At 35.2% G+C, this 18198-nt stretch overlaps 4 protein-coding genes across 13 annotated transcripts; 2 read left to right on the top strand and 2 right to left on the bottom strand.

Moving 5' to 3' along the window:
- Positions 1 to 318: 318 nt before the first annotated feature.
- LOC100646283 (sodium/potassium/calcium exchanger 4) lies at positions 319 to 9457 on the bottom strand. 4 transcript variants are annotated; one of them, XM_003393400.4, is made up of 8 exons: positions 9315 to 9457; positions 4063 to 4236; positions 3626 to 3813; positions 3215 to 3455; positions 2718 to 2843; positions 2266 to 2481; positions 2051 to 2152; positions 319 to 1894 (listed from the first exon to the last, which is right to left on the bottom strand). In XM_003393400.4, exons 1-8 carry the CDS (start codon positions 9361 to 9363, stop codon positions 1551 to 1553), a joined length of 1440 nt encoding a protein of 479 aa, XP_003393448.1. In that variant the 5' UTR covers positions 9364 to 9457; the 3' UTR covers positions 319 to 1550. The 4 variants fall into 4 exon arrangements, with proteins under 4 accessions (XP_003393448.1, XP_012168585.1, XP_012168574.1 ...); XM_012313195.3 differs by lacking the exon at positions 9315 to 9457 and adding an exon at positions 8815 to 9261; XM_012313184.3 differs by lacking the exon at positions 9315 to 9457 and adding an exon at positions 6866 to 7767.
- LOC100646052 (sodium/potassium/calcium exchanger 4) lies at positions 4198 to 14555 on the top strand. 3 transcript variants are annotated; one of them, XM_048408738.1, is made up of 9 exons: positions 4198 to 4345; positions 11149 to 11376; positions 11515 to 11702; positions 11831 to 11978; positions 12168 to 12269; positions 12370 to 12426; positions 12529 to 12738; positions 12834 to 12935; positions 13412 to 14555. In XM_048408738.1, the coding sequence occupies exons 2-9, from the start codon at positions 11310 to 11312 to the stop codon at positions 13744 to 13746; spliced, it is 1209 nt and encodes a 402-aa protein (XP_048264695.1). In that variant the 5' UTR covers positions 4198 to 4345; positions 11149 to 11309; the 3' UTR covers positions 13747 to 14555. The 3 variants fall into 3 exon arrangements, with proteins under 3 accessions (XP_048264695.1, XP_048264693.1, XP_003393446.2); XM_048408736.1 differs by lacking the exon at positions 4198 to 4345 and adding an exon at positions 9515 to 9939; XM_003393398.4 differs by lacking the exon at positions 4198 to 4345 and adding an exon at positions 9955 to 10591.
- LOC100642511 (peptidyl-prolyl cis-trans isomerase) lies at positions 14318 to 15211 on the bottom strand. The gene has a single exon (XM_012313211.3). The coding sequence runs from the start codon at positions 14950 to 14952 to the stop codon at positions 14458 to 14460; it is 495 nt and encodes a 164-aa protein (XP_012168601.1). The 5' UTR covers positions 14953 to 15211; the 3' UTR covers positions 14318 to 14457.
- A 610-nt stretch (positions 15212 to 15821) lies between these two features.
- On the top strand, positions 15822 to 18144 carry LOC100646168 (cdc42 homolog). Of its 5 annotated transcripts, none has more exons than XM_003393399.4 (5): positions 15822 to 15974; positions 16544 to 16745; positions 16854 to 16963; positions 17049 to 17246; positions 17331 to 18144. In XM_003393399.4, the coding sequence occupies exons 2-5, from the start codon at positions 16568 to 16570 to the stop codon at positions 17418 to 17420; spliced, it is 576 nt and encodes a 191-aa protein (XP_003393447.1). In that variant the 5' UTR covers positions 15822 to 15974; positions 16544 to 16567; the 3' UTR covers positions 17421 to 18144. The 5 variants fall into 5 exon arrangements, with proteins under 5 accessions (XP_003393447.1, XP_020721202.1, XP_020721198.1 ...); XM_020865543.2 differs by lacking the exon at positions 15822 to 15974 and adding an exon at positions 15981 to 16275; XM_020865539.2 differs by lacking the exon at positions 15822 to 15974 and adding an exon at positions 15981 to 16315.
- Positions 18145 to 18198: the final 54 nt, after the last annotated feature.

Below are 18198 nucleotides of genomic sequence, written 5' to 3'. Positions count from 1 at the left end.
TCTGCAACGTGTTCCGACGTGTTTCTGCTCCTTGCTGAAGCGAATCTGCGCCGCGTGACGGCTGTCTGCTCTTCTCGAATTCGCAGATCGACTCTTTCGTTGAAATCGTGCCAAAGGTCTCGGAGACATTGATTACAATTGCCGACACACGGATACGTTATAGTCGCAGAGAGAATCGTAACTCAACGTGTAACTTTTCAATTATCGATACGATGCATTCGTTAGCCGAACCATCGTCAATCGAAAAATCGGTAAGAAGGAATCGAGCAATTGTTCAGCGTGTTTCGCGACAGGATTAAAACGAAATTACCAACAATCTCTTTTTAATAACTTATTACAGTACTTTATTAATCTCGTTAAGTTCTTAGATTACTTAAATATACACCCTGCGGCGAATTTCAGTACATGTCAATGTATTTTACCAATAAACGTGATGTCAATCTTGGCGCGCAATTATCGAGACTTTCGTAATTCCCCCGTTCCGATAACCGATTATCATGGTGTTCCGCAATGATAACCGATTATCGAAACTTTATTTAATCGGACATATTAGCTACCCAATATACGTATTCATATTCGTTTGATGTATGTGCTGTATTTCTCGAAATGAAACATTTATAAAAGCGGCAGTCTTTTCTACGCTATCGATCTACTGTATATACATATATTATATACATACATACATACATACATTACACACACACACACACGCGCGCGCGCACACACGCATGCACGAACATATGCATACTTCATTCATATATATATATATATATATGTGTGTATATATATGAATATACATATATACGATGTTACATACGTGTTCGTTATATGTACTTCGTACTTTTGTTGATTTCTTAATCTTCGTTTGTCTCTAGCTTCTTTCGCTTTACTTTGTAATCCAATTCTTTTCACCGACATCTTATTACGACCTTATTTATTTATTATTTTAACAATATTTTGTTTCCTAATTCCATTTACTCGTTTAATCATTGTTACCAACATTTTCTATCATTACGAATACGTGAGTACGCTTCAACGTTCAGATCCTGCACTCGCATGAATGACAAACTCTTTCTTATTCTTTTACCAGAGGACGAAATTTCCTTGTTTTCTTCTTTTTTTCGTTTACTGTTTATGTCCCTAAATCACGTTAAAAATTACATGTTGTTCGTGGTAAGCGGAATAATTAGACGATAGCGCGAGAGAAAGAGTTGGAGAGATGGAAACGATAAAGTTTGATCGCAATAGAGAAGTCAAAGGGTGATCGAGTATGTGATGATTTGATGTGAAAAAAGGACAGAAAAAAGGCGAAAAAGAAAAAGAGAGAGGGATTATGGATGGATTACGAAGGAAAGAATGCCATGGAGTAACGGAGCCTCGGGGTGAAGGACGATCTCGTCGAAAAACGAGACGGGAGAAGAAATAGTTTCGTATAATGTAAAACAGCGTTCTTCGGTTCACAATGTTTTTCGTAAGTTCGGGAGAACGTACGAGGATCAGAGTAAACACCGTATGAAATATCATTAAGCAACTCTACTTTCGATTTCGGATCACTTGACCGTCCTCTGGCACGTGGGCAAGTTTACCCTGAAGAATACATTGAGTTCTATCAACGAGGCTAATATCAGAAATACGGCATACATACATAAACAGGCTCGACCAACTTTTCTATCAAGCTGAAACTTATTCGAAGCAAAAGCAATGTAGAGTAACATTAGTGTCGATAACAGTGATATGGCACTGTACTCGAGCCCACCAGAATTTATACTGATGTAATGTTTTCCTGGTTGTGTTGGTGAAAACGAAGATTTAATTAGCCACGGTAGACCCAAACACAACAATATGTCAAAAGTGTTTGATCCGATCGAGTTGCTAATACCCATCGAGCCGTGTCCTGGTACAAAATAAATCGATCGAAAGATTTAACATAGAAACCATCGTGTCGTCCATTTCAAATATTATTCACAAATTAATAATTGTTCCTCACTAGTACTCAATTAATTCATTATTCATCTAATTTTTCATACGTTATATTCGCATATCAGCTTACCTTGCTTTGCCACTATTACGCTTGATACAGCCTCTGGTACGCTGGTACCAGCAGCCAGGAAAGTAATGCCCATCACGGAATCCGGTATTTTCAGAGTGTCTCCTAAAAAGAAAGTAATCACGTTTGCCTCACCCTGTTTTCTTTTCTTTTTTCTTGTACAATTTCAGTTCTATCTGTTCTTTCGCTTTTTTTTTACTTGCTACCACTTTCATTACCAATTATAGTGATCATCCATGCGACCACATAGCTCAACGATCCAATCCAAATGATGCACATAAGGAACGTTATCGGAAACCAATTCTTGAATCGTGGCTTTTCACAATCCGGAATAGTACACATGAAAATTAAATGAATCGGCCAAGTCATAATCCATGCTGTTTTTCTTATCCACCCAGCTCGTGTCGGCCAAACCAATAATTCGTATTCATAATCTGTTCAACGTAAAAGTATGCAACGCTTTTATTTTCCCTTTTTTCTCCTTCTCCCCCCCCCCTTCCCTATCTACGCTTTCCACCAACACGCTTCACTCTCTCTCACTTTCTCTCTCTCTCTCTCTCTTTCTCTCCCTGCTCCCCGCCCCCTCACCAGTGATTTTTCATTTTCATTTTATCCGTTTCCGAAACGGATAATACTAAATTTTGCCCAGTGAAATTTCTATACTACTTACTAGGGTCGGGATTCTCTTCTTGAGGTTTCGTTCCTCCATTTTGCAATGGTAGATCTATATGTTCAGTTTGTTCAACGGCCGATTGTACTTTGTCGGATCTTGCCATGTGAATTTCTGTGCTGCCTTCTAAAGAAACGACACTTTGTGTTTAACTTTTTTTAAATGGACAAGTATACAAATGTTCGGGACAAGTATATATATTGTAAGAAACGTTGTAAATAAATCGGTACACAACTATATTTGCAACGATATTGAATGTACTATTCATTCATACACAAACGTAAGTACGAACATAGATATGTATTCGCACATGCGTATGTATATAAGATGATAATATTTACGATTTCAAAGAAAAAGACTGCGATATCCAGATCGTTATCGTTATTCGAGTCTATCCGAGCAGAGTAAAGTGTTTAGTGCTTGGAAATAGATAATTCGTTTGTTCTTTATTTATTTTATGGCCGCTTAAAGAAGAGAAGAAAGGCACGTTCTCTTACCTGTCGCGTGTCGGTGATCATCCGTTGACGATCGATCAGCATTATGCGTACGGAATCGCGTGCATCGCTGAAACGATTTGTCCCAATACATGACGGCGATGTATACGATGTACAATAACACTAGCGTTAACGCTTCGTACCATTCTACTCGTTCGTCGTGTATGATACATATCAGAATGGCAACCGTAACGCCGTAGGCGAGGCAGTCTCTGCTAACTGGCCACCAGTCAAGAGGAACTACCTGTACGTATTCGATTAACGTACGTAGACCGTTTGAGTTGCATAATACATAATATACATACAGGGAATATTGATAGGTTTCTTAATTGCACGCAGTCAACTAATAAAACGATAATAAAAACTTGTCCAATACTCTATGTGCACCAAGTTATGTAGATCACAAAAACTTACCATCCCAGCACCTATACCGCAGCAAGCCGGTACCGCGAGAATATTGAATACAGCCGAGCCTACTATTGTTCCGACACCGATGTCACCTTCGGTGATGAACGTGCCGATTGCGTTTACGAACAGTTCCGGCGCCGACGTTGCTGCGGCCATAAAGGTAGCACCTGCCACGTCCTTGGACATTGAAAGTGCTGAAATTGAAATTTAAAAACATTCAGAAACAAATCAAGAAATTCGTATCACTTTGGTTCATTTCACACTTGACTTCGTTCTTCTTCTACTTTCTTCTACGCACAAACCAGCTGTTTCACCCGCGAATCATTCAATAAATTTATTCATCAGGTAGACGAACACAAGCGAAAAACATATTTATAAATCGACACCAATCGTAGCCTCCTAGAAAATAATATATTTAGGAATAACTGCGAAATGTTGCTTACCGTGACATATCTTTTCTACTGCGGGAACGAAAAATTTATCACACACTACCGCTAACGCGATAAACAGGTAAAGCGAAACGATTACGTGCACGACGACAGCTCCGCCCTGCCTCTGTTTCTCGTCGAAAAGGTCGTGTGGAAAGTCTTCTATCGCTGGAGGTGTACAATTTATACCTAAAACATAATATCTCTTTATTTTCATGTGTTTAATTCCATGTCCAATGCGTCGAAGAAAAGATTTGTTCCTGGATACCGATAAGGACGATTTATTTCATAGTAACAGGTAGTTAATGTAACAGTTTGATATTTGGCGATGGAACGATGGTCAAGCGAAAAAACGCATCTAATTCGAACGAATTGTCAATTCTTTCTCTTCTATTTTTTTTATTTTTCATTGATGTCTATTCTACGTTTACCTATATTTGTTGTATCATATTGAAGGAGGAAACGGCCGCATTACAAGAAAGAAGAGCGACGCGGCGTTATCATAGAATTCTTGCTTGCCATTTCTTGCTCTTAATCCCATTATATTTATTTCACGTCCATTATGTTTCTCGTCGATTTTTTCGATCACTTAATAAATCTTCATTGTTTAAAGATACCGGATGTATGTGTATACAGTAAAACGATCGTGTTTGCTTACATTCTATTGGCATTCGATTTTGGTTAATCTATTACATAAGTAGCGACGACCTTGCATACTTGGATAGAAACGTCAAATACACGCTCCACAAATGTGATTACGAACCCAGATAATTGGTTTGCATTCGTTCTAGTCACGATGATCACAAATATAATCGGTTCATTGACCTTCGATGTTCACCCGTTGAATCTCTTTTCCCGGAAAGATGTTTTACTTAAAAATTCAATTTCATTCATAATCACCTAACCATGACCTAGTGGCGACAATGATCATCGTAACGACGCGGTTTCCAATATACTATTCGAAAATAAATAAGCGACACGCCTGCCGATTTTGTATACATACGTATTAATTGCAACATTCGAATTCATTTTCAGAACTTGTATTCTAAACTGGCAAATAAGTTCGAAGGCAAAACATACATATGTAATATATAAACACGTAGATAATTGTGACAAATGATACGATGCAATATTTTATCGTAGACACGTATCAATCTATATATATTTAAAAGTAAGCTGGAACATAGAATAGTACACAAATTTCAAATAACCGTTCGTGTCATAGTTTACGAGGCATTTGCTTGCTCGGTTTCATAAGTTACTCGATGAAAACCATTCCCACGCGCACTCAAAGACAAATAACTCTCTTGGATATGGCAGATCAGAAATGATCGCTACAATTGTTCACTCGCGACTCTCTAGCTTTATCATCGAATCGTATCTTTGTCATTTATTTGGTATCTTCTTTTCAACTTTTACTACGACATTTATGTAGGTACACATGTACGTAAATAGACGGAAATAAACACATGCATATGCACATTTTTCGTTACGGATGAGTGGACGAAAATAGCAAAAATAAGAAAATTGTGGAAAACTATTTCTATTTTCAACGATAGATTCGTTTAATGCTCCAATTTATCAATAACTATAAGTAAATGAAATATCGATGAGCATTAGTTTTGACGGATACTATGTACAAGGGCTAATAAATATCTCTCGCAACAAAATTTTTCGTTATATAAGTAAATCGTGAGAAATGTCTGATGTTTCACTAAATTTTATTATATTTCTCGGCTTTCATCTAGCGTCTTTTCAACAAGTTATAGTTATTAGCCGTAGTTTGTTAAACTTTGATTTTCCCGATAATTCGATGTTGATTTACCTATCCTCTTTGATTCATTTCGTACATTCATTTCTCAAGTTTCGATACAAAATTCATTTAACCTTAATTGTACCTAACAATATTTTTACAACATAATAATCTCCCTATAACAAAGTTGCACTTGTATATCATTGTTCCTTGTCATATTCCAACACATTCCGAATAAATGAAATGGCAGGCAAATTGAAAGTTTTATATTCCCTCTCATCGATCTTTTTTCGTAAATTTCATTAAAATATGCGATGCATGCGACAACGGTATTTCATAGCAATGGTTGTATAACGAAAGGAAAAAATGTTCTTTTTCAGTAAATATTGGAAATAAGAGCGAATTTACGGATTTCAATGACCTTCAAATATGTTGTCAAGGTGAACATTCTGGAGAACTTTTTCCTATACATATAACCGCTGCGCTGTTCGGCTTTAGTTTTCAGGTTATGTGTAAAGCAATTTATGTTTAATACTATATGCATTATTTAACAAACTTGTTTTATAAATGTTTGTTTCGTAAACAATTTTTCAATGGAAGTAGATACGTATGTTATATTGAAATATTTATTAAATTTTTGATCAATCGAAAATTCTGAAATAAGTGCAACATTCCGTATATCAATCAATTCATCGAGGATTATTTCACGCCTAATGGCGGCCGGATACTACTCTGACCCAACCTATAACACATTGATTTTCCTTTTCTATTTATATAATATTACAAATGGTTTCCTTTCATCAATGCGTTAAGTTTAGGTTGGGCTATATAAAAATACGGTCGTTTATTCCAGTATAGAGTGTAATCATAATCTAAATTTAATTCAAGCTTTTGGCGAATATCTTGAAAAGTAATGCCGAACGATGATTATATGTATGTATAGGAAATAGTGGTTTAGAATATTGATCTGGTTAATATATTTCAAGGACTTTGAAATCGGCGAAGTCGCCCCTTTTTCCATTATATATTGTTTTTCTTACGAGGACTCTTTGCGCATATTCCTACCTTCGTTTGCGGAGCTATTCAACGTCACTCACATTTTCCATGTGATTTTCTCTCATCCCATTTTAAAGTTTCCGTTGTTAAACGTTTCTCTACATCGTATACATATCTGCATGTGTATATATACACACACGCACACACACACATATGGTATATGTATATTGTATATACATTAATGACGATCGTTGAAAATCAAGATCAATTTGAAAGTGATATCCCATTGTTGGTGTATATGCGTGAAAGAAAAGTCCTGTCTAGGTTCAAATTAACAACTTTGTTTCTTCACTTCCGTTCTTAGATCTTGATAATTCTTCTCCTATAACCTGTTACAATCGACGTAATGAAGCAAACGATGCACGTATTGGTGTCTTGTACAGGTTACACAGCTGTATAGTTGATGTGACTTCCTACCGATTAAGCAACCTAAAGAAGTTAAATTGCTCTCATTCAAGTTGGCAGAGGAGATGCCATTCATGTCTAATGTACGTCGTATAAACTAGATATAACGTGGCTTGACCATTCGGTGTCGAACGGTTTCGTCTCGTTGGAAACAAACGATGACCATCGGCTTGATCGCCGATCATTAAACGTTGATTCTCAATTAGCAATCTGTTGATTTTTCTTTCATCACATCGTCGCAATTTCGAATGAACTCAAAACTTTATTATTTCTTCTGTGTTTCGACCGCCGATAAGATCTATCGTGTACGGTGCACAGGATTTTTCATTTATATTTTTGCGTTTCTTCGCATTTCGATATTTATTCAAAAAGAACAATGTGCGAGAGCGGAGGCAGTATTTTTATCGTTATATAAACTTTTGCAGTTCAAATACATCCAGACGGAACATTTCTCAAAATCTCAATCCTAAATCATAAGCAGTACTATATTACTAGTACTGTTCACCTCTTCGTCTCACTTTGCTCCGTTACACGGCTATCTATTGAAATTTATATTGAAATATATATATATATATATATATATGCATGCAATATATATATATATATTATATACGTTTATATATATATATATAGTTATACATATATATACATATATACATATATATTATATATACATATAGTTGCGCCGATTCATTTTATGATTCCTCTATAAAAATTAAAATACCAACGTGTCTCATGATTGTACGTACGTTAACGAGCATCGTATTATACTTAAATAAAAAAAGTAACAATAATTTATCAACACAAAGACCCCAAATAACAACGAATGTTAATTAACATGTTAATGTTTAAGCATCTGTTAAACGTAACATTCGTTACGAGTAACGAATCGTGCGAATACATAGGTATATAATAATATATGTCCATGAGTTTAAACAAGTTTCATTATCACTAACGGTAACACAAACTAAATCTTTTGACATGGATCGTTATATCCAATAACTCATTAAATTGTTTAAACAAGGTTTCAATTAACCTGCATATAGAAGAACGACATGCGATGTGAAACTGGGATGAAATAAAAATAAGTAAAGGGAGTAGAAAGGAAGAAGAACGGTCGAGAGGTAGAGAGCAAAGAGCGAGAGAGCGAGAGAGAGAGAGAGAGAGAGGAGGAGGAGGAGAGAAAAGAGTGAGAAGAGAGAGAGGTGGAGAGAAAGGAAAGCGAAGGTGATAGAACAGAGAAAAGAGAGCAACGAGATTCAATTCATTCTATAAATTTTGCGATAAACATGTCTCTAGTCTGCACACGATCTCTTGTAGAAATAAAGATCACAGAACTCTTGCGATTTATAAAGAGAAAGAGATAATGAATAATTCATACGTCTCATATGAACAAACATTTTACTTTACGCGTACGTTGTGCTTTGACAAGCGCCCTTCTGCGCAAGATTAGTTTCGAATATCTCGTCTTATTCGTAGTCCTTTAGACCAATCGATCATCGGAAACTAAATCACAAGTATTGATGCGCGATACGCAGCACCGCACGACACACCTGTATGTTTAATTGAATTCAGTTGAAAATGCACCAAATGTTTGGAACGATTTTCTATTTTTGGCTTCTATTTTTAGTCGATCTTGCATCGTTGTCCCTTTCCTCTTTTCTCAGTCTTCTTCCTTCTTCCATTTGTCTGCCTCATTTTCTACCCCATACTTATTCTCCTTCATCTTCCTTTTCCTTATGATGTATACTATTCTTCTACTCTTCCCTCTGTTGTTATTGCTGCTGCTAATGCTGATGTTAGCCATCCTGCTGTCCCTCCACTTCCTTCTCTTCCTCCTCCTTCTCCTCGTCTTCCTCCACCTCCTCCTGTTCCTTCTCTTCCTACGTCTCCTCCACCTTGTTCGATACTTTAATTCCGATTTTTAAATATCATTCCGTTCTATCTTTCACCGCCATCGAAGCACACCCCCCTAACCATTCTTGTATCGATCAAACATATACTATAAAAAAGCATCCGTTCCCGATAATATTCAAAATATATTTGAACGAACCTCCTCCTAAGTCAGACGTATCCATGTTGTCAATCCCGTTGTCACACATATACTACATTAACAACTACTCCGAAGTCCGGCAGCGTTTGTTGGAATCGCCCCTCCCTCTAACTCTTCTCTTCTCATCTCTCGCGCATCGCGCCCGCTGAATCGTGCCGCGGTCAAAATGCGAAATCGTCATCGCACTAATCGTCGTTATGGCTTCCTTGAAAATTGAACGTCGTACCGTATATATTCTATTCCGACACAATCAAGCATTTTGCATTACTTATTCCCTTCAAATTTATTCCTCCAGTCGCACACGTCGCATACACACACTCGCGCGCGTCTATTCTTTTCCCATCGATTATTTTAAAAGCAGCATTACGATATTCTGGGAAGTAAACTAACTAACAAACGGATTGATAGAAAAGCTTTTAAAGACAGTAAACTGTGTGACGGGATACGATGCGATGGGCTACAGTAGAAGCAAGTTGCAACAGTAAAAACGTAATGTCGTTCTCTCTGTATGATGCGCGCAAAGAGAACAATTAGCACTGTCAATTGTAAATAAGTTGATTGTCAGTCAACTGTAACTACGATTCAGTGTGTACGGTTCCATTCGAAAAAAAAATGCAACGGACAAGTAAGTAGAACTAGAAAAATTAAAATGAATAAATAAACAAATTGATTCATGTCCCTTCTTTTAAATCTCTAACTGAAATGATGTTTCAAAATTGAAACGCGTATGTACATTTGTACACTGTACACGCGTAAATATGAATATAATGTTTCACAATAGATAATCACATATATAAGGATGAATACCAGTAAACGTAACCATATACATATAAGTTTATGGTGTACAACATTACAGATCATTCACCCGTTATCGATAGATATGTAATTGACAATTAAGATGCTCCAGTAGCAGGAATACTCCTGTTGTTGGATTATCAGTAAAGGGATGTCTTTATTCGCTTTGTATAGTATCTTATCTGTGTAAAGTTAAAACCGATAATGCTCGTAAACGAAAAACATCGATGCGGTCTGCTCGACTTGGCGAATCAAAATTAGTATCATACGGAACGGCAAGTCGCACCGTTAGCTCGATCACTGAAACTTGTCGCTGATTACCTGAAACAGCGACTACGAAATGCCGCGGAAACATAGACAAATGATAGGCTACAAAATATTCTGTATGATCATCGTTCCAACGATGTATTTGATCTTCGTTAATACGTTAGCAATATTTCTTCCAAACAATGCAGCAAGTGCGAATAACCCTACGGATACGCGTAAGTCTCGTTTTCTGAATTCTCCTTATTTTCAATTCTTCCTCTTCCTTTCTCTTATGTTATATGTGCCTTATACATATCAAGTAATTCATATCGTATCATATTATTGTCATAAGTAAACAAAAGTCCATGACTTGTTTTCTTAAACTTACATTTGTCCCTTATTGCGACATACACGATTAGTTGCGTTCTCTCAAAGAGTAAAGGAACAACTAATAACAAGCGATAAGTAATAAAGGGCAATTATGATGAGGCATTCGATGACTAACGAATGCGTATACACGGATGCATGCCGCTACGTTGAACGAAAAAGATGGTGGAGATATCGAGATACTAAAATTTAGAATGAATCATTACGTAATATGTTCGCATTATCAATACGATCTAAATATAATATATTTTATATATACATATAAAACTTTCACCTTTTATCTCTACGCTTGTTCTCCTTACTTTCCATTTATAACATAACATAGCCCCTTCGTTATCATTGGAATTTACGCGTATAGTTATTATTATATATCATTAAGAGTACGTACATACTCTATCTCTTTAAGGACTTCGCAAGTTATTGCAAATTGGACCAAGCACTATCGAAGCTGGAGAAAATGAAGTAAACTGCACTCCTCCAGCGATAGAAGAGTTTCCATCGGATGGCCTTACTCGACAGCAAAGACAATCGGGTCTTATAGCTATACATTTCGTGATAGCGATTTACATGTTTCTGTTACTCGCTATTGTTTGTGATGATTTTTTTGTGCCGTCGATTAAAAAAATTTGCCATAGTAAGTTCAGTGTAGCCGCTTTAATTTATTTCCACCTTATTTTTATTTCAAGATAGACTATCATCAAGATCTAAGAAAATTTTTCATATAACTAATACAGCTAAAACATTGGAACTATTACATGGATTTGATTTTCAGAGATTAACGTAACAGAAGATGTCGCAGGAGCAACAATTATGGCAGCAGCTAGCTCTAGCCCAGAGTTGTTTATCAATATTGTAGGTACTTTTGTCACGGAAGGAGATTTGGGTGTCGGCACGATTGTTGGGTCTGCTGTTTTCAATATATTAGCTGTGCCTGCTTGTTGTGGTTTATTTGCAAATCAGGTGAGATCTTTTCCTTACGCCTTACATAGACGGAACACACTATCGATTATGTATGAATCGAAAATAAAATCAAGTACATGAAAAAGGAAAACAAGAAAAAAACACGAATAAAGCAAATCTTTGTTCAGGTATTGAATCTAGAAGGGTGGCCTGTCACGCGAGATACTATCGCATATGCAATCACAGTTCTCTTACTTATTTTAACTTTACGAGACGGTCGTATCGAATGGTACGAGGGATTGATTCTCGTTCTCTTGTATGTTTTGTACATTTTAGGTAAGTTTATGAAGTACTATTCAGGTAATTCCCCATCGTTACTTGATTCTTTCTATCGATAAATGATAAATAAATTAAAATAAATAAATATTTCGTTCCATTTTTACGAATCTTCATTGCTACTTCATAATCTCCACACAGACTGTTTGTATTTCTAATTAAATGAAACGGAAATGTTTATCGTTCTAGTAATGTGCTTCGATCGGAGCATACATCAGTTTGTTCAATCTGTAACAAATACAAGAAAGAAGTACAAGAATCTTTCCGAATCAACTCCTCTACTTTCTAATGGTATTGTTTATATCGATTAATTTTTTATTCAATTCAATTCTCTGAATTATACGTCGTTGAGTTTCATTTAAAAACACACGTCATCCGTTTGTTCTGTCAGACCTGGTTAAAAACACGGATATTAATTTGTTGGAATCGGGCGGTGAAGATGAATCGCGTAAGTAACATAGATTGCATGAAAATATGTACAAGAATCCTTTGAAAAGCCTTAACCTCAATAAATATCTACCTATGTGTATATATACTTATATTATTTTAGTTGATATCGTGAATATGAAGAATTGGCCAAATTCGACGTGCGAACGGATTTGGTGGTTGATTACTTGGCCTATAAATTTTGTGCTTCTCATTACGATTCCTGACTGTAGAAGAAGCACATTGAAATCTTGGTACCCCCTTACTTTTATCATGTGTATAATATGGATAGCAACTACTTCGTACATAGTTGGATGGGTCATCACTGTAATTGGTACGTATCTTTGCAACAATTGCTGTTATCGTTCCCAGATATCTAAATGCACTCGTTTTATTCTCGATATTGATTTAAAATGATCCTTATTTCAGGTGATACATTTAGGATTCCTGATTCCATAATGGGATTGACGTTTCTTGCGGCAGGAATGAGTGTACCGGAGGCTGTTTCTAGTGTTATCGTTGCGAATCAAGGTAATTTTCTTCATTTCACACTTTCACTCATCGATAATGGAAGAATCAACCGGTTAAAACGAATTTTCATTTAAACGCACCTCCAAAGTAACCGATTAACCTTTGGAGTGATTTTTTTGTGGTAATCGGTACATCGATCAAGAAATTATATATATGTAGTTAACGAATAGCGGTCATGATAACGTAGCTATCGTGAAATATCACGATAACATAGTTATCGTGAGACAGTTAGGTTACGATAACGCACCGCGTGATATTATCACGATATTATTATCAAATTTGTCTCATCTTAGAATCGCTTTATAATCAGTTACAAACCACGTCGTTTCATTATGTATTTAACGTATTATAAATGTTTTTACTTTTTCTTCACGACTAGCATTCATAAAGTACCGATATTTCATGATTTCTTTTCCTTTGTTTTTTCCTAATCTTTCTTTCTTATTTGATATTGCTGATTCAAAATATGATTTTAGGTCACGGAGCCATGGGCATAAGTAATTCAATCGGTTCAAACGTATTCGACGTGTTACTTTGTCTCGGATTACCTTGGTTCCTGAAAGCAGCACTTTTTCCGAAAACACCTGGCGATCATTATGTAACGATTAATTCACAAGGTCTGGTTTACAATTCCATATCGTTATTTTCTACTCTCACCGTACTTTATTTGTCTCTTCTAATTGGCAAATTTAAATTGACTCGATCCATTGGAATAGTTTGCCTCATTATGTATCTAATTTTCTTGGTATTTGCTTCCATCCTCGAACTCAATATTTTCTTTGTGGTTAATTTACCAATATGTGTTCACTGATACTTTGTACATATGTTTGTTAATCCACTGACAACCTATCTTCACTTGCCAAGTTTTACAAAAGGATTCGGAACTTTGAATCAGGCTCTCCTTCTATCTCCTTTCGATATTTTGATATGCACCACGAATCGTTGAAACATCAACTGAACATTGGTTTCACAATGAATGTATCGTTTTTGTCGCAAATAATTCAACTTTTAATTAGTTCATTATATTTTCCTGAATGTTTGTGCGCATTCTAGTGTATTATTTTGTGATGCATATGTACTTATGAATTTGTACACGTATAAATTTAATGACTGTAATATATGAATGCCTATGTATGTATGTATATATGATATTTATATAGCTATTTCAACGATTTACAAACCATTTATATTTAGCATAAGTGTTTTTCAAATAAATTTTTGAAGTATTGTACTTGTAGTTTAGCCAAGATACGAAAGAAAATTACAGATATTTTTATAATCCTCTGATATACATAACATATAATGTATCTCATTACAAAGTAAGTTTCGATGGAAATATATAGCTGTATGAATATGTTAGAGAAAGAAAAAGAACACAGTTATTTATGTCATCCAAACAGATGCATTATTTCATTTGTTGTTTGTATATTTTTGCATTACATTATTCATTTTACAAGAATTTGCCTATCAAGAAAAAGAAAATACATGTGTATGACATTATAAAGGTGCAAAATACAATGCTTTAAAGTTGACCGCAATTGGTAATTACAATCTTCTGGTGTGTTTTCCCACTTTGAGAGCCATAACCCTCAATTTTTTTTACTATGCCCATACCATCAACTACAGAACCAAAAACTACATGCTTATTATCCAACCAAGCAGTCTTTATAGTAGTTAGAAAAAATTGTGAACCGTTGGTGTTAGGCCCAGAATTTGCCATAGACAATATGCCAGGTCCGGTGTGTTTCAATTCAAAATTTTCATCTTCAAATTTTTCCCCATAAATAGATTTTCCTCCTGTACCATTGTGATTAGTGAAATCACCACCTTGGCACATAAATTTAGGAATTACTCGGTGAAAGGTACTTCCTTTATATCCAAAACCTTTCTCTCCCGTACAAAGAGCGCGAAAATTTTCCGCTGTCTTTGGGACTACATCTGTTCGTAATTCCATCACGATGCGACCCAATGGTTTATCATCAGCGGAAACATCAAAATATACTCGTGGCAAAACCATAACGATATTTGCAAGGCGTACTTTACTTTTTCACAACACCTCTTTCTCAGCAAGTGACATATAATGAGCAACAATAATTAAGCATACGTTATTTTGTAATTCAACTTATGCTACTTTAATTTATTTAAGAAATAACTGAATCAAACAAAATCGTTCAGCAAAAATAATTAGGTTAGTTTCTTTCGCTTAGAAATATATATGATTAAAGTACGATCGACACGACATCTTCATTGTCACACTGTACCAGATGTGACCAGCTTAAACATGAATTACTTATATTTATGATATGTAGGTATATTCTATACATCCGCGGTTCTTAATCTTTTACTTACCACAGATCTCCTTTAAATATATAATTTTTTGTTATCGCGAACCCTCAAGACCTAATTTAAAATTCAAGTCTAGAGCTTGCCTTAAACATGTATATTCAAAACATTCATCAATTAATCATCAAGAATTTATAAATTTGGAGAGAATAAATATTTTGTATTCCAATAATAAAAGGATAACTTATGTATGTAAAAACTTCGCTGCCTCCCGGAGGTTTGCAAGCTAATTGTTTTACATATTTGCCTATTTAAATCGTTTTACGTTTTAATAGATATTATCTGATATTACGAATAATATATATACATATATTGTATATGATTATAATTGAGATCATTCGTTTTCTATGCATACTATTGTATACTTATCTTCTATATGTATATATTACAATATGGGCCATTTGATAAATATAAACGCACATCCTTTATATTCGTTATAATTTCGATAAAACAATCTGTTATTAATGTGTGAAACAATTTTTGACATTACAATTCTCTCTAATAACTTGTTCGATATTACTAATTCATTATTATAACAAATCATACTGCAAAAGCAGACAAGGGTGTTATAGATGGGTAAAACGTTGCTATAGATGGCGGTTGCATACTGTATTCTTGAATTACTGTATCGTTGGCTTTCTATATTCGTTCGAAAAATTTGTGACAGTAAAGTGTGTTGTCGACGCCCAGTTACTCGTGAGTGTTTCGGTTAAATTTTGTGTATTTCTTTTCTTAATGCGATTTGCATTTTGCTATGGGTTAAATAGTGAAAAATGTCACTGCATATATTTGAGCATATATTCGAATGATAAATTTTTAAAGTAGAAGTCGATAGATTTGACAAAATACCAAAAATGGCGATCTGAAAAAACAATTATTTCATACAACATCTACGTATAATTGGATCGACTCGTTGAAAATTGGCAAACGTGCACCTTTCCGTCACTTCTGCATAATATTTCTTTCTATTCGCTTGACGGAAACGAATATCTTTGAAGTATCGTTTGGAACGTTCAACATATATTTCCTTTTACCTAGTAAAGTATACAATAGAACGTTAGGGGACATAATTGGACGTGACGGGATGTAATGAAACGTGACGAAAACCGACGGAATTGAGTAGGACTGGACTAGATCAGACATTGCAAAACCGAACGAGACGAAACTTTATGTTACTTTCGACAATAACCTCGTGTAAGAGAATTCGGTATATGTAAACGTATACGTTACCACTAATAACGTTTACACGTTTCTTTTGTACATAGAGATATCCCAGAGAAAGCTGAAAAATGCAGACAATTAAATGCGTTGTAGTTGGGGATGGTGCAGTAGGTAAAACTTGTCTGTTGATTTCATACACCACGAATAAGTTTCCATCCGAATATGTCCCAACAGTGTTTGATAATTATGCTGTGACTGTTATGATTGGCGGTGAACCATATACCTTAGGATTGTTCGACACGGCAGGTAATTATTAGTTTGCACTATATATATTAAAATATATTTGTTTTTCTTTCATTTGTTTTGTTAACTATATGTGAGATAATTTATCGATTCTTAATCTTTGATTTAAAGGTCAGGAGGATTATGACCGGCTACGTCCCTTAAGTTATCCTCAAACTGATGTGTTCCTTGTTTGTTTTTCGGTTGTGTCACCATCGTCATTTGAAAACGTTAAAGAGAAGGTATATATGTGGATTTCATATTTATAATATCGTTAATTGTATTTAGAAAAGCGATTTCCTAGCTCAGTTAGAATTCTTGTATCAGTGGGTTCCAGAAATCACTCATCATTGTCAAAAGACTCCATTCTTACTGGTGGGTACTCAGATCGATTTACGAGACGATGCGGCGACTATAGAAAAACTTGCAAAAAATAAACAAAAGCCCATATCTGCGGAACAAGGTGAGAAACTTGCCAAAGAACTCAAAGCAGTAAAGTATGTGGAATGCAGTGCTCTTACACAGGTATGATTTTGTTTATAGTATATTTATCCTTGTAGTTTATGACGTTTCCTCGATTCTTAACATATCGTTTCCTCGAATGTTTAGAAAGGTTTGAAAAACGTGTTCGACGAAGCTATTCTAGCAGCGTTAGAGCCTCCGGAACCAGTTAGAAGAAGACGATGTATCGTTTTGTAGAGAGCAACTAACATCGTTTTTAAAACCTATTAGCACTGTTCGGACGATGACTGCTGTATGAGTTTGTCATACAGTGCATACGAGAATACTTTCGACTAATGATAGTTCGTCTGATTATCTGTGCGATCTATCTTTCGTTTTCAAATCATTCGACGTGCGCTCGATTCGAAGAAAAAATTCGATCCAGAAAAGGTGAAGACAAGCATTTTATGTATAAGAAATATCCACACATATACATGTATATTATGTGCGTACATGTGCACGCGTGTGAGTATATATATATATATATATATATATACACATATGTAAATATATATATATATATATATATATATATACACACATCCACACACACACACACATATATATATATGCATTCATGCATACATATACACTGAACGCGCGTGCACAGATATACACATACAGAGGCAGACACACCCATACCAATATTTATCCTTTCGTCGACTGGTTCATCGAAAAAAGATAATCTACGGTTGGTTTTTGCTTCAACCAATTCGAAGCAGCGAGCGAACATCGATGCTTCTTGGCAATCGCGTGGAAGGAACAATGTAATTATTGACAACTGTGAACATCTACATGAATTTCGTATAAAAAATACTTGTAAAACATTCTTCTATTTAATATGTAAGACGTTTTTATTGATAACTTAGTAGTGTGAATTTTTTAATAAATCAGTTTAAAAAAAGATTATGATTGAAACATACGAGTACATCTTTTATAGTTTTTTGTTTACCTTTACGTCATTTTTACGTTCTTT

This window comes from Bombus terrestris, chromosome 1 (assembly GCF_910591885.1).
Source record: "Bombus terrestris chromosome 1, iyBomTerr1.2, whole genome shotgun sequence".
NCBI classification, from domain to species: domain Eukaryota; kingdom Metazoa; phylum Arthropoda; class Insecta; order Hymenoptera; family Apidae; genus Bombus; species Bombus terrestris.
The sequence above is the reverse complement of the archived record's forward strand: the minus strand, read 5'-3'. Positions and strand labels throughout refer to the sequence as shown.

Excerpts from the sequence above, each read along its gene's own strand:
- LOC100646283 (XM_003393400.4), bottom strand. The coding sequence starts at position 9,363 with ATGTGTGACAACGGGATTGACAACATGGATACGTCTGACTTAGGAGGA. Across the intron at positions 4,237-9,314 it reads TACGTCTGACTTAGGAGGAG|GTATAAATTGTACACCTCCA; the intron begins GTTCGTTCAAAT and ends ATTATGTTTTAG. Across the intron at positions 2,153-2,265 it reads ATGGATGATCACTATAATTG|GAGACACTCTGAAAATACCG; the intron begins GTAATGAAAGTG and ends CTTTCTTTTTAG.
- LOC100646052 (XM_003393398.4), top strand. The coding sequence starts at position 10,450 with ATGCCGCGGAAACATAGACAAATGATAGGCTACAAAATATTCTGTATG. Across the intron at positions 11,703-11,830 it reads GTGGTTTATTTGCAAATCAG|GTATTGAATCTAGAAGGGTG; the intron begins GTGAGATCTTTT and ends ATCTTTGTTCAG. Across the intron at positions 12,936-13,411 it reads TGTTATCGTTGCGAATCAAG|GTCACGGAGCCATGGGCATA; the intron begins GTAATTTTCTTC and ends ATATGATTTTAG.
- LOC100642511 (XM_012313211.3), bottom strand. The coding sequence starts at position 14,952 with ATGGTTTTGCCACGAGTATATTTTGATGTTTCCGCTGATGATAAACCA.
- LOC100646168 (XM_003393399.4), top strand. The coding sequence starts at position 16,568 with ATGCAGACAATTAAATGCGTTGTAGTTGGGGATGGTGCAGTAGGTAAA. Across the intron at positions 16,746-16,853 it reads AGGATTGTTCGACACGGCAG|GTCAGGAGGATTATGACCGG; the intron begins GTAATTATTAGT and ends TTTGATTTAAAG. Across the intron at positions 16,964-17,048 it reads TTGAAAACGTTAAAGAGAAG|TGGGTTCCAGAAATCACTCA; the intron begins GTATATATGTGG and ends TTCTTGTATCAG.